At 39.9% G+C, this 21,081-nt stretch overlaps 2 protein-coding genes across 2 annotated transcripts in view; one reads left to right on the top strand and one right to left on the bottom strand.

Moving 5' to 3' along the window:
* Nucleotides 1–6,821: 6,821 nt before the first annotated feature.
* Nucleotides 6,822–11,280, bottom strand: LOC137297147 (PI-PLC X domain-containing protein 3-like). Its single transcript, XM_067829164.1, has 2 exons — nucleotides 11,196–11,280; nucleotides 6,822–7,732 (listed from the first exon to the last, which is right to left on the bottom strand). Exons 1-2 carry the CDS (start codon nucleotides 11,278–11,280, stop codon nucleotides 6,822–6,824), a joined length of 996 nt encoding a protein of 331 aa, XP_067685265.1.
* A 3,753-nt stretch (nucleotides 11,281–15,033) lies between these two features.
* The window catches only part of LOC137295746 (gelsolin-like protein 2), a 42,615-nt gene continuing 36,567 nt past the window's right edge, over nucleotides 15,034–21,081 (top strand). The window contains exon 1 of the mRNA XM_067827277.1: nucleotides 15,034–15,236. The gene's annotated coding sequence lies outside the window, so the exon portion shown is untranslated. The remainder of the gene's footprint in view (nucleotides 15,237–21,081) is intronic.

The following is a 21,081-nucleotide window of genomic DNA, read 5'->3' on the forward strand; positions in this document are numbered from 1 at the left end:
CTTTCACAAAGCCCTGAAGTTACCTTAGTGACTTACAATCATTCCATTGCTTTGAGAAAAGATCCTGTTCCTTACGACTCTCGTAGCGGTACGATCGCCCTGTTCCTTACCAGACCAACGACACTCGTAGTTTCCTTGAAGAGTGGTACCCTGTTCCATCCTAACTCTGGCAAATCCAAAACTCCCACCGTTATACACTGTAACATTGAAACATATTATTATAATTCACTCCATGTTGGTTTTCGAGGACTCGTCCAAACTGATTCTGTTTGAGTCGGTTTGTGATCACAGGGGGTTGTATTGCTGAAGATAATACGTCCTGGGTCCAACAAGCGTACTCTGCCATCCATATACGAGTACATAATATCTGTGTACGTTTGTTGGACCCAGGACGTATTATCTTCAGCAATACAAGCCCCTGTGTTTGTAATCTTCAAGACACAAGTAACACTTTCAGATAAGTGCTATTGCTAATTTCCTGGGGCCGTGGAGGTTTCAAGCTGATTTTTTTTTTCATTTGCTGCTCAATACACTTTACTATATACTGGATTCGAAATGCGCCTGTTAACAAAACCTTTATTTACATCTCCATCCGTGGTTGAAGGTCATGTTTATTTACTTGTAATCTGTACCTCCATGTATCACTGCCAGTTTTACTGAAAATATAATTACATTGATGTTAAACCATTTTCGACCTTTGTTGTTTATACTGAAAGAACTATTTTCCTAAGTGTAACCGAAAGTCAACAAAATATTGTAATATTCTTCTGCGAAACCATAAACGTATGCACGGTTCACACAATCCTGCGCTTTCGAATCGTTCACACTTCACCCTATCAAGACCGACGCTTTTGTTTTCCAAATCAGCATGATGGAAAAACGTTTCAAAAACCCACATGGGTATTGAATGCCGTTTGTCTATGGATTCACTTTTCGAGGTAGCAAAATCTTACTTTGGTCATGGGCTCCCAATGTAAGTTCGCTAAAAGTATATTCCATGTCTTATCATCACCCACATGCACTCAACGGCGTTCATCAAGAGCGTAGTATGTTCTGACCTTTTCAAATAAGTTAAGCTGACATTCCGTGCTACTACAGAAATTAAACCCATATCGTTGTCTCACAAAAATGCACTTTCTACAGAAATGAAATGAGAACTACAATACGACATTTAGACAAGTTTTAAAAATACTCCCCAGAAATCGTTCAGGTGACGTACAACTTGAAGCAGTTCACGTGTCAATGGTGCATAATGTAAGGTTTAATTACGATACGGCATTTGGAAGTCGATGTCAAACGCAGGTATTGATCTCGTTCCATCATGGAATGACGTTTAGCGTGCACTAAAAAGAAAATAATTGTCTGACATTTCAACTTAAAGTAGAACCTAAGACATGTACGATTTGACAAAAAGAGCGCCTAATTTTAAGTGCAACGAAATGTGATCGGTGTCCAGGGGTTGTTTGTTAAGGTTTTATGCTTGTCCTTTTAAAATTATCCAATACAGCAAGAAGTCAACAAATTATTCGGAACTTTGCTGAGAAGTGACAACCACATTGATCGTTTTTAATTTACATTAGAGAGCGTGAACATGCTTTTTACGCCGCTTAAAAATCAGCACAATTACAACCGGGGACGCCAAAATGGGTTCACACATTATGCCATTGTGAGGAATCGAAACCAGTTCTTTAGTGTGGCGAGCGAAAGCTTTAACCACTAGGCTATCTCGTCGCGCCCATAGTCATTAGAACATCACGAGATGCTCATAATACGTTATGGACCAGGGTTGTTCAATGTCATGGGCATCTGGCTAGCATATTTTGTTTCATCTGTATGTAAGAGAGTTGTATAAGACTTGTTGACAGACAGGTTTTGGGAGAGAGTTTATCACTGAGGTACACAAAATCCGCAATCTAGACTACCGACTTTCATTTGTGTGGAAGTCTGAGGTGGCTGAGCGGGTTAGAGGACTGACTTTGTGTGCTGGCGATTAGGTGCCTGACACTCTACTCTAAGGGTGTGGGTTCGAATCCAAAAAAGTAGTCTAGAAATAGTAAATGCTCTGATATCTCGGTGCCCTCGGTACGAAATGTCTTACAAATTTATTATTATATCAAATTGAACCAAAAACTATTTAAACAGGATAATCGATGCCTGGACGTCGCGTGATGAAGACAGCACGTAAAGTAACAACCGATGCCTGGACGTCGAGTGATGAAGACAGCACGTAATGTAACAACCGATGCCTGGACGTCGAGTGATGAAGACAGCTTGTAATGTAACAACCGATGCCTGGATGTCGGGTGATGAAGACAGCACGTAATGTAACAACCGATGCCTGGACGTCGAGTGATGAAGACAGCTTGTAATGTAACAACCGATGCCTGGACGTCGAGTGATGAAGACAGCACGTAATGTAACAACCGATGCCTGGACGTCGAGTGATGAAGACAGCTTGTAATGTAACAACCGATGCCTGGATGTCGGGTGATGAAGACAGCACGTAATGTAACAACCGATGCCTGGACGTCGAGTGATGAAGACAGCTTGTAATGCAACAACCGATGCCTGGATGTCGGGTGATGAAGACAGCACGTAATGTAACAACCGATGCCTGGACGTCGAGTGATGAAGACAGCTTGTAATGTAACAACCGATGCCTGGACGTCGAGTGATGAAGACAGCACGTAATGTAACAACCGATGCCTGGACGTCGAGTGATGAAGACAGCACGTAATGTAACAATCGATGCCTGGACGTCGAGTGATGAAGACAGCACGTAAAGTAACAACATCACTGCATTTTGTCGACAACTCCATTCTTGACTAATCATATCTTGATTTAATCAATCGTTTTACATTTCATTGCCGATCGTCACTTGGCATTCCACGGTATTGACTGACCATTTACATTAATGATGAACACTGCTATCTCTCGGATCTGTGTGTCAATGGACAGTGTGATTTGAATCAGATCTATTTATGCCCGCTGGGGAATAGGCCAAGCAAAAAAGGTCAAACGAGCCTTAGAAGTCTATTTATTGCTTGCATGCTACAGGCGTCCATATCAGTTCTGACATTTCGGGAACCAGGTCATGGAATGGCGCAAAATCGATAACGCTGGAGTATGTTTGTTTGTTTGTTGTTTGACGCCTCGCTCAGGTAGGAGTAAGTGTTGGACGCGAAGCGAACCCACGACAAGTTCTTTGGACTTTGGATGATTACAAACTGGTGGTATTATTGGTTTGTTTGTATGTTGTTTAACGCCGCACCCAGCAATACCCCAGCGGTGTGTAAATAATCGAGTTTGGACTAGACAATCCTGTGATCATGAGCATCGATATACGGAATGGGACTCTGACGATGGCATATGTCAACCAAGTCAGCATGTCTGACCACTCGATTTGTTTAGTCGCTTCTTACGACAAGCATGAGTTGCTGAAGACAAGTCCAACCCGAATCTTCATGGGTGGTCAAAGGTTTAAAGTGGGTGTGTACGTGTTTAGCGATCATCAACCACCGAAAACGATTATTTCAAAAGTAAAAACTAAAGTAGCTGAAATAAGAGCCACAACGCACTTGCAAGTTTTTTTTTAAATTACATTTTATTGTGCGTAACGTTGGTAACATTTTGGATAAAATATTAGGACAATGCTTTTAACAGAGGGTACATTTTGGAATCAGAAAATTTTACGATAATATTTTTATCAGATTGTACATTCTAACTGAATATTTACGAGACATGTACTTTAATTTACAGTTTCTTAACTCTTTGCAGTCGCTTTAACACGAATCGATGCAGTGGAGAACCTTGACCCTTTGCGAATTCGATTTATCGACGTTTGTCTTTATTCGATATAAAACAATGCTATATTTAAATTTGTACATTCATCAGTATTCTGAGGCCTATATGGATAAGAGAAATATGTGTATACAGCTAAAGGGTTTCTGATTATAGATTCTGTATATTAATCAAACCGTAATGTGTTGGTCAGCGTCCTATTTTTGCGTGAAACGAGACACAACAGCTAAAAGACATCCATTGAGTGGATGAGCGCGTTTGGTTTTAAGTCTCCATGAGCCATATTACACCAATATCACGGTGGGGAAACCAGAAATGGGCTTCATATTGTACCCATGTGGAGAATCGAACCCGGGGTCTTCGACTTGACGAGCTAAGGCTTTAAGCACTGGGCTAACCGCTAACCCCTCACCTCTCACCCCTCGAAATAAGTCGGTCAGGTCAAATATTGTATCCACTGACCACGACTGTTGAAGAGACATCCTCAATATCTCCAGGATATACGTTCCGATGAATGTACGAAATACTGGAGACGTATCGGAAGGTATACCCTGGAAATATTGAGAATGTTGTAGAGATTGACCGAGCGCTTCTCGCACCCGGTGACGTCAGTCAAGAGTACCTGTTACAAATGTCTGCCGGCGTTGCTAGATTTATGTCAAAGTGGGACTTTGGCATCTCAGAGGCATAAGACGAGTGCCCCAGGTATATACCACCTGACGCCCACAGCTGGGCTACAGGGATATCCTTAATTAACCCTCTTGAGTCATGCTGGCGATACAACCGTGACCCCTTCAGGAGCAACGCACGAACACACTGCCGCTTTGTCGGCACATTTGGGGAGAATGTCAGCACTGGTGCCTTTCATGTCAACGGCCCTTTCTTTGAGCTACTTCTGTTATAAGTACTTTATTAATTCGTGCCCATGCCAATTAAAACACACACATTGTATCATGGTAATTCAGTAATCGATCTATCAAGAGAACACCTTTATTGTTGGTTTTACTTTGCGGATATTCCATGTAGTGGAGAAATGTACACGGTATAGTCTTGGTTTTGTATACTTTTTGCATTGATTTACATTTGATAAATATCACATTTCGTAGCCTTTCATAAATTTACATGGCTACAGGATGTGCTTCTTAATACATTCTTCAAGACGTATGACTAAAATATAGTGAATCTTTGCGTCTTCTGTTTTACTTTACACCTCTGTAGATCTGTGGGGTGGGGGGCAGTGGGGCCTCCTAGTGCTTAAAGCTTTCGCTTATAGCGACTGTCAGTTGTCATCAATATATTTCATCTTTAAAACTCTAGTAATAAGCAGACTTGGGCACTTTGAACATCACACTGCAACTGTCAATAAATGCGTGTTAGCTGTCGGTTACCTGCTCATTGCATGGAAAGATAACTCCCGGAAACAATATTAGCTCTTTCTATCAAAGAAAGAACAGCACCCAGCTGAAACAATTTGCTCTTGCACATACATGTATGCCTGGTTTATTTTAAAACTCTATTTTCAAAAATACATGCTGATGGGAGACAAATAAACACAAAGACATACACATACATTAAAATAAATATTGCAATAATCCCATCGTATAAAAGACACGTAAAAATCTGACGTTTTATGATGTTTTCACAGCTACACACATCAGTGAGCCCAACAAACATGACACAGACACATATTGTACGAACGCTTCTTTCAATTTAACGATGAATTCAGTCAACGGTACTAGAATAGGATGCGATGACATGTCATCGAGGGAGTCTGACCACTTGATCCCGTCATTCGGCTCTTACTACACGCATGAACCAAATCTAACTCGGATCCTCGAACTCGGACAGAAATCATGATCAGATTCAAAGTGACCACACACACGCACGCACGCACGCACGCACGCGCGTACACACGCATACACACACAATGTGTTATTGCCAATGGCCACTGACTGTCTAGGACGAATGTCCATGTGATGAGTTTCTTGTTAATCTGTTACATAATCCAGGAAAAGTATTGTCATGATAATCATATAACGTATGTGACAAGAATGTAGTCGGGGGTATCGTGTCATATGTCGCGGCTCGCACCTTTGAGAACGCGGAAGAGATTTTTTAAAACCAGTTTTAAACGGTTACTGAAGGAGTGAGTGAGTTTAGTTTCACGTCGCACACGACAATTACTGAGGAACTTACATACAAATGAAACGCACCGAATAAAGACTGGCCACTAATTGATGCTTCTCTTGGTTATTTTGAAGGTGTGCGGTCCCAAGCTAATTCCCCGACCACAAGTCTAGGTGTTATAATTATTCCTGACCACATATAAACCGTAAAAAGGTTACTATAAAGTCAAGGTTATTATAGTAATACTTAGATACTGCTAACATGAGCGCCTTAACAAACGAAGCTCCACCCCTTGTTGGTATTGGAACCAATTCAAAGACATTGGTCTTTACATATTTGTATCTTCTTTTTTAAAAAAACAATGCTGCGACTTAGAGTTTGTTCTCTGGAATATTATTTACATTGAGACACTAAAGCCAATTCCTGGTTCGTTGTCAGCCTTTTTCACATAAGCAGGTCAAAGGTGTCATCCGAGTATGACTAGAAGCTGTGTTGTTCACTTTAACATCTGTTGCGATGCTCTCTTTGGAAGTGTTGGTAATGTAGAAAATGGAATTTCATAATTCTTCCAAACATATTTTTATCGAAGTTCACAAAACAGTCGCTCAAAGCCGTTCGCGTCTCTGTGCTGTGGTTTAATCCTAATGACAACTCTCTCGTTAATCTCTGAAATCCTTGGCCCTCTGGACCATAAATATTCGCTGTTTTGTCAATATTCAGACTATCGAATACTTGGTCTTTGAACAGCTCATCTGAAGACTTATTGTCTGGTTCATCAAAAAGTCTGATGTCACTTACCGTTACCTTTGTTTTGTGAAGTTAGGTCACTTTATAGCGGTGTTTTATTTTGAATAATTACCAAATCATCAATTCGCAATTTAGCATGGCGGTAATCACTGGAATTCCTTGGCAAATATGTCTTCTGTCATCTGTTCCCGAAATGGCCTTGAATTTTCACCATTGATGCCAATGACCACGGGAATGAAATCAGCCATTTCTACAAAGTCTACAATGCAGATATTAATCCTGTATTCCCCCGGAGCTTTATCCCTCACCCAGTTGACAAAAGCGTTTGTGGCAGGGCGAGCTAGAACAGACTTCAGAGAGCCACATAGTCGCATGGCAATTGTTCCTGTGCCCGGTGTAAGGCAACCTTGCCACACATGAAAACTATATCCAGGGGGACGTGTTTTCTCGGTGTAATTTCTCTCTAGGAAATCGATCAGAGAATTTGTGCTAGACGTGTTTGGCCAGGGAGACTGGATGACATTCTTGTTCCAAATCTTTGGAAAAGTGGCCGCATTAAAAGGGTTATGGTAAATCAAGATAATCCGACCGGGGTGGTCCCAGATGTTGGCGAGAGTGAGGCTCCATAGTTTGTATTGGTAACCATTCACAGGGACCAGTAGATCACCAACAGTGTCCTCTATCTCTCCTAGCAACCGATCATGATCTGAGGGCTCCATGTTATGAAAATGGTTCATGTCCAAAATAGCCACTTCTTTTGGGTTGTCTTCGAAAAACGACCTAATGGTGCTAAGCGCAGATTGGACATTATCTCCATAAAGACCATGTAAGAAATGGAATTGTTCTGTATCTGGTTTCTTGCACACGCGTAAATCGAAATAACGTATTCCTGCTGTAAGCTGCTCAAACATTGCCATGCTTTGATTGGCAGACCACCGTTGGATGATTTTTGTGATAGCTCCGCAGCAAGACGCACCCAGCTTCTGGATCGTTTCTGATTGGTCCACTGCCACGCCATGCGAGGAGTCGAGAGCAGATGTGAACGAATTGTGAGAACCTGCAACAGAAAAAAACAGAAACTAAACATTTGTGAAACATGATATATTTTATGACTGTTGTTATATTATCTGTAAATCGTACAATACCTTAAGATGATAACAGTTCAGTCCAATAATTTGACACGGGCTGTGGGGTACCCTAGTGGTTAAAGCGTTCCCTCGTCACGCGGAAGATTCCCCACATGGTAACAATGTGTGAAACCCATTTCAGGTGTCCGCCGCCGTGATATTGCTCGAATACTGCTAAAAGCGGCGTAAAACTAAACTCACTCACCCACCCAATAAATTAATTGATCCATGGTGTGCTGGCGAGCAATTTTCAATCTGAGGGCGTGGGTTCAAATCCCGGATGGGACTCAATCTAGCAAAACAACTAGAATTTTGCTTTACTGAGTGAAATCCCAAATACAATATCTGTCGCGTTTGACTACTTTCTAAATGATATTGTGCATATATAAATATATAGCGCAGGGGGGCCTAGTGCACACCCAGATGCGGCATCAACTATGCAGAATTCCTTTCACTTATTATTGTTCAGGATAAACATATTGATGAATGAATTAATGACAATGCCAACAAACACCCAGACAGAGAAAATATCCATGTGTAAATTTTAGTTTTGAGTGTCCGTTTGTGCAGTTAAGATGGGTCTTGATTATCTTTCATTACCACACGTAGCTGAATAATTTATGTTTCATTTGTCATACGTATACCCATCATAGACATCACTTTTATATTTAACATTTTTAATTAATTATAACTCAGTATTAACATCGTGCAGTGGTATGGTAAAAACCGTGGTAACCTAGATATGTCATATAACGTGCAGTTAATAAACGACAATCATAACACACTTGATATGCGAGATAACCCTCTTCAAAAACACACTTAAATTTTAACCTCATTAGGGTGTATGTTTGTCTGTTATTCATTAGTCTTTTTCCATGTTCATTAATCGTATGTCTATCATTGTTCTGCTAGTTGGGTACAGTGCGGCAGTGCATGTCCCCAGCAGTAACACATATTTATTTCATATCATAAATCCACATTAGATATTGAAATTGGGGCGGTAGGAGTAGCGCAGCGGTTGAAGGTTAAAGTATTCGCTCGTCTCATCGAAGCCCTCGTCATGAATAAAACTAAACTCAGTCACTCCCTAAATATTCAAACCAGTTAATACATTTTAACTTTTACACATACAGAGATTCACACACCCCACCCCAAAAAAACAAAAAAAAACAACAAACAAACAAACAAAAAAAACCCAAAAAACAACAACAAAAACAAGCAAAAAAAAACCCCCCAAAAACAATCAAAGTAAATATTATAATATATAATATATAATATTATAAATATTTTGTAAAAATTTGACGAACTCTTCCTGGATTACATTACATCAGACACATGTATGAAGTGCTATCTAATGGTGACTAGTTGTCTAGGAAGTACTTCAGTGTGATGGATGTCGGGGTAGTTAATCCGTTACATAATCCAAAATAATAATACTCATGCTTATCACATTACGTACGTGACGAAACTGTTGTCGCGGGTATTGTTGGCGGATGAGGCGGTGAGAGAACGCGGAAGAAATATTTTAAAACAAGATTTAAACTTACCAAGTATGGTCCAAACAATGTTTAGTTAGTTGTGTCTTTGAACTTGAAGCAAGATATAATTGTTTTGGAGCTATTGTTTTTGTTGAGACTGTTATAACAAACTATGAAGGTTTTAGTCATAAAACAAGCAATTGTAACTTGCATTTGTCAGGTGTTATTGATATATTTCACTTCACACAAGTGAAGCCAAGAGGCAGTGGGGTAGCCCAGTGGTTAAGGTATTCGCTCGTGACGCTAAAGACCGGTTTCGAATCCCCACATGGGTACAACGTGTGAAGCCATTTCCCGTGTCCCCTGCTGTGATAACGCTAGTGTATTGTTAAAAACAGGATAAAACTAAACTCACTCATTCAACTCCAAAGATTGAGAGGGAACTATTCCTTTTGATGACGGTTAATATTTTTAATCTCATTAGCGTTGTTGTGTTTGTGGAGTGAGACAAACAGTTATTAAGTGACATAATAACTTGACAACAACATGTGCTAGCGACAATAATTTCCTTTCACAGTAGTCATATTTCTGTCATGTTGAAAGCGATGCATATGATATAGCATTATCTACACTACCCAACAAATGTTTAGACTCACTTAAAGCACTCATTATATGTAAAAAGTGATATAATTGGTTACATCGAAGATGAATGTGCGTGTGACAGTGCGTTTAAGCAGTAATTATTTTGCAAAGTTTAGTTAAGAACAGTTGACTGAGGTAAGTGGCTACATTTACGCTGGTGACTAAACTTTTGATGTCTTTCTCACCGTCCCTGAACCATATCATTTTCCCTACAGCCTAGCCTTCCCTCAATGCTAAAGCCCTAAATGAGTGAGTGAGTGACTGAGTGAGTTTAGTTTTACACCGCTCACAGCAATATTACAGCTATATGGCGGCGGTCTGTAAATAATCGAGTCTGGACCAGATAATCCAGTGATCAACAACATGAGCATCGATCAGCGCAATTGGGAACCGATGACCAAGTCAACCAAGTCAGCGAGCATGACCACCCGATCCCATTAGTTGGCTCTTACGAAAAGCATAGCCGCCTTTTATGGCAAGCAAGCGTTGCTGTAGGCCTATTCCACCCCGGGACCTTCACGGGTCAAAGCCCTAAATGAAGCAAGTCTAGATGTCCCCAGGTTTTGAATCTCTGGTCTCCCCTTTTCACTGTAAAAAGGTTTATTTGTTTCGATTAAAATTATAGATATTTAGTTACTTAGTCTGTATACGACATGTCATGTCGGTAGGCATACAGTCGGTGTTGACTCACGCGCAACATATCACGCTAAGACAAACAGTTCACAACATATTCTGACTTGTATTTGAGAGCGAAGTGCACACACAAGTCAGGTTCAGTCATGAATGAGGCACAAAGCCTTTGTCCTACTGCACGTGACTTATTGTTGACCCAGTTCAATAACCAACCCCTTACACACAGAAAGACGCTATACCGCACCAGTGTAATAACAATTGTGTGGAACTAATGGGTGAATATAGACTACTGCTGCTGCTACTACTACTACTACTACTACTACTACTACTACTACTACTACTACTACTACTACTACTACTACTACTACTACTACTACTACTACTACTACTACTACTACTACTACTCACCTGGTTAATGTTAGGTTCAGAGACATGTTAACCCACGCAAGTATGAAATAACAATAGCGATCGATTAAGGAAGGTATACCACACTTCATGTGACACACAGGAATACAAACAGAGGCAAAGCTTCGTGACACAAAGACAAAGAACGCGGACAAGCCTAGGCGAAACTCACCCACAGAGTTACCGGTAAACACAAAATAACAACAATCGTCTTCACATATTCGTACAAACCTACCCGGTATAGCGAGGTGCCCGAGGGGTACTTTGGTCAGACGCTCGGGTAGATTCCCCATCCAGTTTGAGAAGTCTGCGTCTGACATGTTTAACACCTGTTATCACCTGTAATCACCTGTAGCTTACACCTGTGACTTCAAAGGCATCAGGTACGTAAATGTGTTAAGTCCAACATCACATGGAATTATAAGGTCATATATTCCCTACGTAGTACACCATTACCTCACGACAGTCATGGCTCTGCGTGTTGCTGCATACGCCTCGAGCAGTTAACGTGCGCGTTAGGCACAAAATTTATGACTGTCATTAAAATGACCACTTGTGATAACGATCGCACGTTTGACGTTAGTAAAGCGGTAATATCTATTACATATAAAACAAGTGAATTAGGCGAGCTATGCCTCGAAGCGCTGTTGGCATACCTGCAGCCAATCCCAACACTATAGACTTTGAAATTACTTTACTGTTATCATTCATATTTTACTATTCCCAAACGCGAGAGATCAGTGTGGTCGTTTGTTTCTTTGAAGTGCCCACAGCAATATTTCAACTGAACCGACGTCGAAAATAAATTATATGACGACTTTGGGAAACGAAAGAAACATTGCATATGCCTCGTTAAGGTGATAACATTAAATTTTCACTTAAGGAATGTCAGAAATGACTGACCATAATCTAAGGCTGTTATATGTCATAGAGAAACAATTCACCTGTTTTCAAAAGACTTTAACAACAGACTTGTAAGTCACTGCAAGTCCATTAAACAATGTCTTGTATAATATTGAATATGCTCAACTCATCAACACGCCATGGCATCGATGACGTCAAACGCTTGATGACGTTAGCGGAGATCCGTTCCCACTTCTTATGGCACTACATTCCACGCCTGGATAGAAAGCAGAGATGTAGTCAGCCTGGCTTCCTGCCATGGTGGTCCCACAAATGTCCGATTGGGTCACGTCAAGAAACGTGCAGGTAACGTCGTTGATGTTGCTAATGATATTGCAATATGATAAAAAATAAATATCTTAAAATGTTTTTGTTTGCTTTTATTTCTGCCGCCACATTCGCTATATATGGTGGAGCTCTTTAAATAATCGACTACAGTGAACAACGAGTGTCGAATCTCCACAACGCTGTCATATTTTATTGCGCTTCTGTGGTGTCAACTACAACAGGCCACAAGAAATTTCATTTGTTTGTATATCCAGATAAAGCTGTTAATTAATCTAAAGTTCGGAAAGCTTGAATATCTAATCTGATGTCCGTATAGGAGTGAGTGAGTTTGATTTTACGCCTTACTCGGCAATATTCCAGCTATATGGCGGCGGTCTGTAAACAATCGAGTCTGGACCAGACAATCCAGTGGTCAACAACATGAGCATCTATCTGGACAACTGGGAACCGATGACATGTGTCAAAACAAGCCAGGGAGTCTGACCACCCGATCCCGTTATTAGCCTCTCACGACAAGCAGACTCGCCTTTTGTGGGTTGCTGAAAACATTTTCTACCCCGGATCGTCACGTGTCAGTCCGGATAGGAGTGAATCCGCAAAGAAACACACAACTTCAGATCTTACAGAACTAAAGAAATTACACAGTGAATACTAAGGCTTAGAATTGATCCTCAGCAACCCAAGACTCGCTCACTTGGTTGACACACGTCATCGTATCCCACTTACGTAGATAAATACTCATGCTGTTCATCACTGGTTTGTCATATAGATGATAGGTGGAATGTTCTGTTTTGTAATATAGATGAGAATATTGCATCTTGCATACACCACGTGAATGAAGCCACGTTAGATAGGATTTTATGAGCGCTTTACTGTCAAAGTTCTTCCGAGTATCTGTCATATCTACAAATGATATACATGTGAGTGAGTGAGTTTAGTTTTACGCCGCACTCAGCAATATTCCAGCTATATGGCGGCGGTCTGCAAATAATCGAGTCTGGACCAGACAATCCAGTGATCAACAACATGAGCATCGATCTGCGCAATTGGGAATGACATGTGTCAACCAAGTCAGCGACCCTGACCACCTGATCCCGTTAGTCGCCTCTTACGACAAGCTGAGTCGCCTTTTATCGCAAGCATGGGTTGCTGAAGGCCTATTCTACCCCGGGACTTTCACGGGTCGATATACATGTAGTCATAATAGCAAGAACGTGTGTCAAAATACAGGACATATTTTACGGATAGCAACTTCTTGAGTTTATTTTCACGACGTTTCGGGGCTTAACCTATACTAGCACCCTCAACAGGTTGAGCTGAACTGAACATTAAGGCTTAACTTTTTTTTCACGAGGTTTCGGGGCTTATCCTAGCCCTCCCCTCCTCAACAGGTTCAGCTGAACTGAACAGTAAGGCTTAACTGGGTTTCTTTTTTCACGACGTTTCGGGGCTTATCCTAACCCTCCCCCTCCCCCCTCCATTTATCAGGTTGAGCTGAACTGAACAGTAAGGCTTAACAGTTAAGAGTTAACGGTTAAGCTGAACTGAACAGTAAGGCTTAACTGTTAACTCTTAACTGTTAAGCCTTACTGTTCAGTTCAGCTCAACCTGATGAGGGTGGGGCTAGGATTAGCCCCGAAACGTCGTGAAAATAAACTCAAGAAGTTGCTATCCATAAAATGTAAAATGTGTCCTGTATTACTACGCCGACTTCTAAATGCCTTTGAAGAATCACGTGTGTCAGAATGTTGGCCCTTCCCATGGATGGTGAGGATCGACGATGTTAGTATAAAAACATAAATGTTTAATGATTGATGATTTTAATAACATTATCATGTTGTGGAGAAAACGCTGGGAGTGGGGTTCATGCCGCATTTAACAATATTCCAGCAATATCACGGCTGTGTTAACATACATGGGCGTCACACATCTGTCTGTAGAAAAGACGGTTTGCTCTTTAACGCCGCACGCAGCAATATTCCACCAATACTTGTAAAAAATCGCGTCTGGACAAGACAATCCAGTGATCAACATCATAAGCATATTTGGGACATGGGTCAACCATGTCAGTGAGCCTGAGCATTCCCTCCAGACAAGAATGTGTTACTGAAGACCGATGCTAACCCGGATCTTCACGGATCTTCATCGATGAGCTCACAACGTCAACAAAACATAAATCACCAGATCCCCATCACTAAGCAAAGTCTATGTTGTTATTGCACCGGTCAGTGGGTCAGAGTGCTTTCTCAGTCTCTGGGTAGAGGTGAGGTAGCCTAGTGGTTAAAGAGCTCGCTCGTCACGCCGAAGACCAGGTTCGATTTCCCGCGTGGGTGCGTACATTGTGTGAAATCCATTTCTGGTGTTAGCTGATATGATATTGCTGGAATATTACAAAAAGCGGCGTAAAACTAAACTCTCACCCATCTTCTTGTCTCTCTCTCTCTCTCTCTCTCTCTCTCTCTCTCTCTCTCACACACACACACACACACACTCAGAAATTTTCTTCGAAAGTGTTTTTTTTCAAGCATGCATAACTATTTTACAAACAGACTTTAGTACATGGTTTTGTGCATCAATATAGAGGAAGGAAATGTCTATACATCCAAGTGGATAATTTTAGGTAACGGAAAAACCTAAACTCCTCTGAGAGCTGCAAAGGTCGTTCTGACCCAGATCTCTATCAATTCCTTATATCGAAACAATCCGAATTCCCTTTTATACACGGTCAATATTTACTTTTGATAGGTGAGATCCCAAACCCCGTTTCTTCGCCATCCAAGGAACATTATATGTTTTCTGGATAATGCCCTATTCCATATTCGTTAGTTTTTAATTCCATCTCCAAATATCCTAAATACTCCCCCCCCCCCCTCCCTCCTTATGTGCATGTACCTAGTAAGCATTGAGCACTGAAACACTCACTCTTTGAGGCCCAGTCAATCGTATCGCCCCCTATAACCCCTGACCCCGACCTCTCATCGCTACCTTATATGGCAACATCGGGGTCAAACGGAGAATCCGGAAGCTGCAGCATAACGCAGGTCGACGCCTACTGCACTCCACGTTCTGTCGCCAGTAGGAGCAGGTAAGGGTAGTTTTTAGATAACGGTGTTTGTCATTATTTTCTCGAACTCGTGCGATACATCTTAGTGCAAGAAAACGCATGTTATTTGTTTAAAGCTGTGGTAGGGACCACGCCCATTTAGAATCATGAGGGTGCTGCCATTCTAAGAAGGTTTTCCCCCCGAATTATCTTGCTCAGTCATGCGTGCCTCTAGTTCTGAAAGGAAGATTTGCCTTCTACGTTACTTTCACTAGTGGTATGGCACCAGATAAATCCCTGAAGACTCGGAAATCAGTAGTTTATGTTTCTTCCAAGACATCGGTTTTTACTTGATGCATTCAATTTGGTCGACTGGTTGTTGGTGTGTCTTTGGTTAGATCAACGCGACCTGTCTGGCTGATGTCTGAGCGTGAGAAATTTAAATGTCTGGCGAATTATATTTGGAAGTTTGGTTCTTTGCCAATCATTTTCCCGATTTGATATGGCAATTACAAGTGCTGCGAAGGTAAATGTGATGTACAGGAATGCGATATCGTCTTAATTAGTTACTATTTTTTTCCTATAAGCACCAAAACGGAAGGGTATCACGTTTCAGTAGTTTCAGACATCAGATTTCCAGAACATTTTCAACCTCACATAAGAAACATCTGTGTGTCGAAATTCCGAAATGCACATTACACACACTGTTTACATTGTTTTGTCAAGGAGGAGAAACACAATTATGATCATCACAGGCAGGGAGAAATATATAAAATGAATGACAGAAATAAATGAGGTTCAGGAATTAACTGTGGACATAGCAAACAGGGAATGTAACCATTTTGACAGGTGGGGCAACCGTGTATGTTGCTTGTTATTTTAATATTTAGGAAGGAAAATTGAGGAATGTAGATAGACTGCATGACTGGAGCTTCCTTAGTTAGCAGGGAATGAAGGATGACTATCTCATTACAATCATAGGAGGATAAACAACCTCTATATTGGCAAAAGTTCAGTGATGATGCTCAAGCAACCTCCTACCCCCACCCCCTACCCCTTCTATAATGCTTAAAACATTCATTGTACAAAAAATCTGAATATGTAACCTGATGATGTAAAATATTGTAAAAAATATCTCAGCAAATAGTTTGCATTCCTTTGTCATATGTGTTAAGTCCTTTCTCCATAAGCTGAATCTTTGCTTAAAACACCATGACTTGATATTTATCTGCTGGATCATCAGTGGATGGTAGTGTGTCACCAGTGACCCTGTGTGACTGGTTCATGGTTCCCAGTAGCAACATATCTCCCCCTCTTCCTTCCCCAACAAGGAGTGTGACGGTTGAGTCAGCCTTGAGAATTCCACTACATTCTTGTGAATAAGCAATGTGAAGGAGGAGGCTGTCAGGGCTGGACATCTGATGTTGACTTGGTAGAGGAAGGTGACACTGATGTTTCTGATGGATGGCCACCACTCTAAATCTACCACAAGAAAACAACATAAGGGTTATTTCTTATACCTTTATTTGTGATGGTGATCTTAGGACATATATTTTTACCTATAACTCTGCTTTTATTTATTGAGGTTTATTTCAGAAGAAAATAATGTATGTTTACATTATTTCATTATCACATTTCATAAGCATATTGTGGCAAGTGATGCATATATGACACTTGTACATGCAGACGCACTCATGCCCTTTCTCACATGCACGTGCAGGCACACTCAGCGTGAAAGAGACTGAGTCACAGATACACAGACAGACATATACATATATAATTAAATGCATTGGTCAAATTTGATCAGATCATACTGAACAGCCAAACAACTGAACATGAAGTAATGTTGAAGGTAAATGAAATTAATGAAACTATTCTAACCTGAGTCGACTTGATGCAATATATTTTTTTCATTTTATCTTCTTTAAACGTTTACTGCATGAAAAACATTCCTTCCCTTTCAAGCAAGCTGCTGTCATAACCCTTGAAAGGGATTCGGGATCAGTGCATAGAAGAGGGATTTGAACCCATCATTGTGGGCTTCAGGCACACCAAAGGACTCAAGTTTGCTCAGCTAATTACTGAACTTTGTCATCAGTTTTTGTCCACTTTACATATTTGGTGTGGTAGGGTAGCCAAAGACACAGGTTCAAGCCCTAACATGGGCACAATATGTGAAATCATTTCTAATGAACAATGATGTGCTATTGGTTTAAACCATAATCACAATCATACTGAATTTTATGTCCGTGATAAATATGAATTTTATGTCCGTGGTAAATATGATCTTATTCAATTTTTAAAGTTTTTACAAAAGTATACAAAAGCAGATATTAACATCACTATTGAAGTAAAAAACATTTAAAAAAATATTTCAGATTATTTATTTTACTGTTCAAAGTTACTGCATGTGTTAATTGTGTTATTGTGCAGTGTGTTATTAGCCATGTCTTTATCATATATATGTCAGGGTAGAGATTGCAATCTGGTAGAATCAGAGATTCTACCAGTAGAAATTGTGATCAGAGTCTGTACCTTTAGAGATTGCGATTGGAGTCTCTGCTGGTAGAATCTCCGAACTTAGTGATTTACTATTATCCTGTTGTTTAAAGTGAGATGATAAATGCATGCTGTCTTTAATTCCCCCAGCTCCTACATCTCAAGGTCTCTGTTAAAAGCAGGAAGTTCGAATTCATTCAGATGTAATGATCAGTAATCATTACATAAACACTGCTTTCCAGTGTACTAGTAAGTTCGGAGATTCTACCAGTAGAGACTCTGAATCTGATTGCCATCTCCACTAGTAGGATCGGAGACTCAACCACCAGAGACTCCAACTGCAATATCTACTGGTAGAGACTCCAATTGCAATTTTTAGTGGTAGAATCTCTGATTCTACCAAATTGCAGTATCTACCTTGACATATATTTTGAAAAAACCGTTGATCATTGTTAACCTATTTAACATTGATAGAATCCAGTTAAAACCCATAATGAGTCAATGCCCAATGAGACATGGCAACACCTGTTTTTCATGGCTCAGTGACTGTGTCACCGCTTGAATATGTTATGTATTTGCTCACATTTCCATGTTCAAAGTTTCAATATTCATGTTCAATAACTTTCAGACTTTCATGACTCTTTCAGCCTGTTGTGGTGTTGGTACATTGTGAACGTCTTCAAATGAGAGGTCCTTGGCAGAGTTAACTGCTTTCAGTGTATTGACTATTCGTTCACTAGGCAGGGGTAAATGTTGACAAAAACCTTCTATATTTGGATCATGTTTGAAGTAAACTGCAGGTAGTTTAGTGGTTGTGTCCCAAGGTTGATCTGTTCTACATCCCACTTCACGTGAAATCGGAAAGGGTCAAATTGTAATTTTACTGCAGTAATGTTTTCCCTGCAAGAACATTATGAATGATTATATCTACTACTTGTAGTCCAAAGAAACGCCTTGAATTAAGAACTTGAATAATTATCTTACAGTACTATAGATATATTTATCTCTGCATGAAGGTTGGGTCTTGTTTTGAGAGGAAAAAATTATGGAAATGTCTGTCACTAATGTGTTCTCTTATTAGTTGTTGACCTGTTTTCACATTACCAAGAGTGGGTTTGGATGTCGATCATCATTTAGTTGAGCAGCATGTCCTTGGTTTTGTCTCAAGAAAGCTTAGTAGATACTTAGCATAAGTAATGCATCTGCCAAATCAACAGTGAGATATTGATAGGTAGGGTTGCCATGGCAACATGGCGGAGTGACAGCTGGGTCAGATAATGTGAGATCATACATTCGTTGATGATGATGTGACTGCCATTTTGCTAAGAAGGGTCGTGTAAGTTTTGACTGACAAGTATGTGCTTTGATGCTGTTTCATCTTAAATGAAGATAATTTGCTTGCTAAGGATTTAGTGTGTATATGTATATATTTTTGCAGCTGGTAGTTTATGAAATGTCAGAGATCTTAGTCATGAAATGTGAGATAATTTGCTGTTGTATGTGAAATTCAGACGGTAGTTGTGATGGTACGACAGTAGTTCTGTTAATTTTTTGAAGTCACAAAATGATGAACATAAGAACTGGTGACGATTTCACAACTAACTGGAGCTACGATAGGATGAGAAGTAGTAGCTGTAGCAGCAGAAGCAGTATTAATAGTAACAATAATTCAAATAGTTGCAATAAATTTACAATCAGTAATAGTAACAATAACACAATGGTAACAGAAAGTAGCAAAACACATTAACACAAGTAGTAGAAACAGTAGCAAGTAGCAGAAACAATAACGCAAGGAGCAGTAACATTGACACTAATAGCAGCAGCAAGACACAAGAAGTAGCAAAACACATTAACACAAGTAGTAGAAACAACAACGCAAGTAGCAGTAACATTGTCACTAATACTAGCAGCAGCAAGACACTAGAAGTAGCAAAACACATAAACACAAGTAGTAGAAACAATAACACAAGTAGCAGTAACATTGTCACTAATAGCAGCAGCAAGACACTAGAAGTAGCAAAACACATTAACACAAGTAGTAGCAACAATAACACAAGTAGTAGCAACAATAACACAAGTAGTAGAAACAATAACACAAGTAGTAGCAACAATAACACAAGTAGAAACAATAACAAGTAGTAGCAACAATAACACAAGGAGTAGCAACAATAACACAAGTAGTAGCAACAATAACAAGTAGTAGCAACAATAACAAGTAGTAGCAACAATAACACAAGTAGTAGCAACAATAACGCAAGGAGTAGCAACAATAACACAAGTAGTAGCAACAATAACACTAGTACTACTAGTTCAAGTAGTAGTAATAACTGAAGTGTTTAATTCTTAGAAAATTCACTTCACTTACTGAAAAGCCATGACTTCACGATGTATTTGTCATCACTTTAAGGTAACAAGGTGCAACAATTAAAATTGGATGTGAAATTTGCAAGAGCAATCAGTCCCTGAATAAAGCAAAAACTCCCTGATGTACTTATTTGCAATAAATATGAAAAATGATGCTTTTCAATTGTTTTTGATGATTGCTTGCTGGTAACACCCATGTATAAATTATGAGATAGCAACCAATTCCCAACACTACTACAGTCCTACAACTTCCATGTACAACAAATGACATGTTTAATCAATACTATACTGTGTCATGAGGTACTATTTCAAAATTTGTCAGTTAAAAATCTGATATATTGATAACGTTGAACTGATTTACAATTGCGGCTTTGAAGGATCTGTAGCAGAGTATCGGATGTCTAGAACAAGCTCTGTATGCTTACTCATGTAAATTTATCATACAGAATTCCCTCCATACTTGTGTAATGAAACCCAGAGTTCATGGTACTGACAGAAACACTGCTTCATGCTAAGGGTTTACTGGCATTAAGGATCTGTTCCTGGTAAATGAGGAAGCTCACTCTGACTTTTGGATTCTAGCTGTGAGGGAAATTGCACTGGTTTACCTGCATAACTTGCCTATGTAAGCACTGTGCTTCAAGGATATAGACTTAATTTGAGGATTTTATCTTTAACTACTTGCTCTTTAACCTGTAAACAAATGATGAGTTCATTGGAATAACACTTAGTTCCTTTCATGTTTTTGACTTCGAACACAATTACATGAAAACGTTACAGTGATATCGGAGGCTGCTTGTGGAAGGCATGGGAAACAGTTTTTTTGTATATTAAGTATCCTTAATGGTTGCTTTTAATAGTGTGTTTCCCTAGAGGATGTAGATAACCATGGGTAACCATGGTGACCAGGGTTATGAATCTGGTACAAAATGTATTGGGAACTGTTTACTGATGCCCCTGATATTTGATATATGTTGAAAATATTCTGATCATGTCTACAAGGAAATTGACTTTTAGCAGTGTA

This window comes from Haliotis asinina, chromosome 9 (assembly GCF_037392515.1).
Source record: "Haliotis asinina isolate JCU_RB_2024 chromosome 9, JCU_Hal_asi_v2, whole genome shotgun sequence".
In the NCBI taxonomy this organism is placed as follows: domain Eukaryota; kingdom Metazoa; phylum Mollusca; class Gastropoda; order Lepetellida; family Haliotidae; genus Haliotis; species Haliotis asinina.

Bases quoted from the DNA above. Each gene is read 5' to 3' on its own strand.
- LOC137297147 (XM_067829164.1), bottom strand. From the start codon at position 11,280: ATGTCAGACGCAGACTTCTCAAACTGGATGGGGAATCTACCCGAGCGT. The intron at 7,733-11,195 runs GTAGGTTTGTAC...TTTCTGTTGCAG, and splicing joins CGGGCACCTCGCTATACCGG to GTTCTCACAATTCGTTCACA.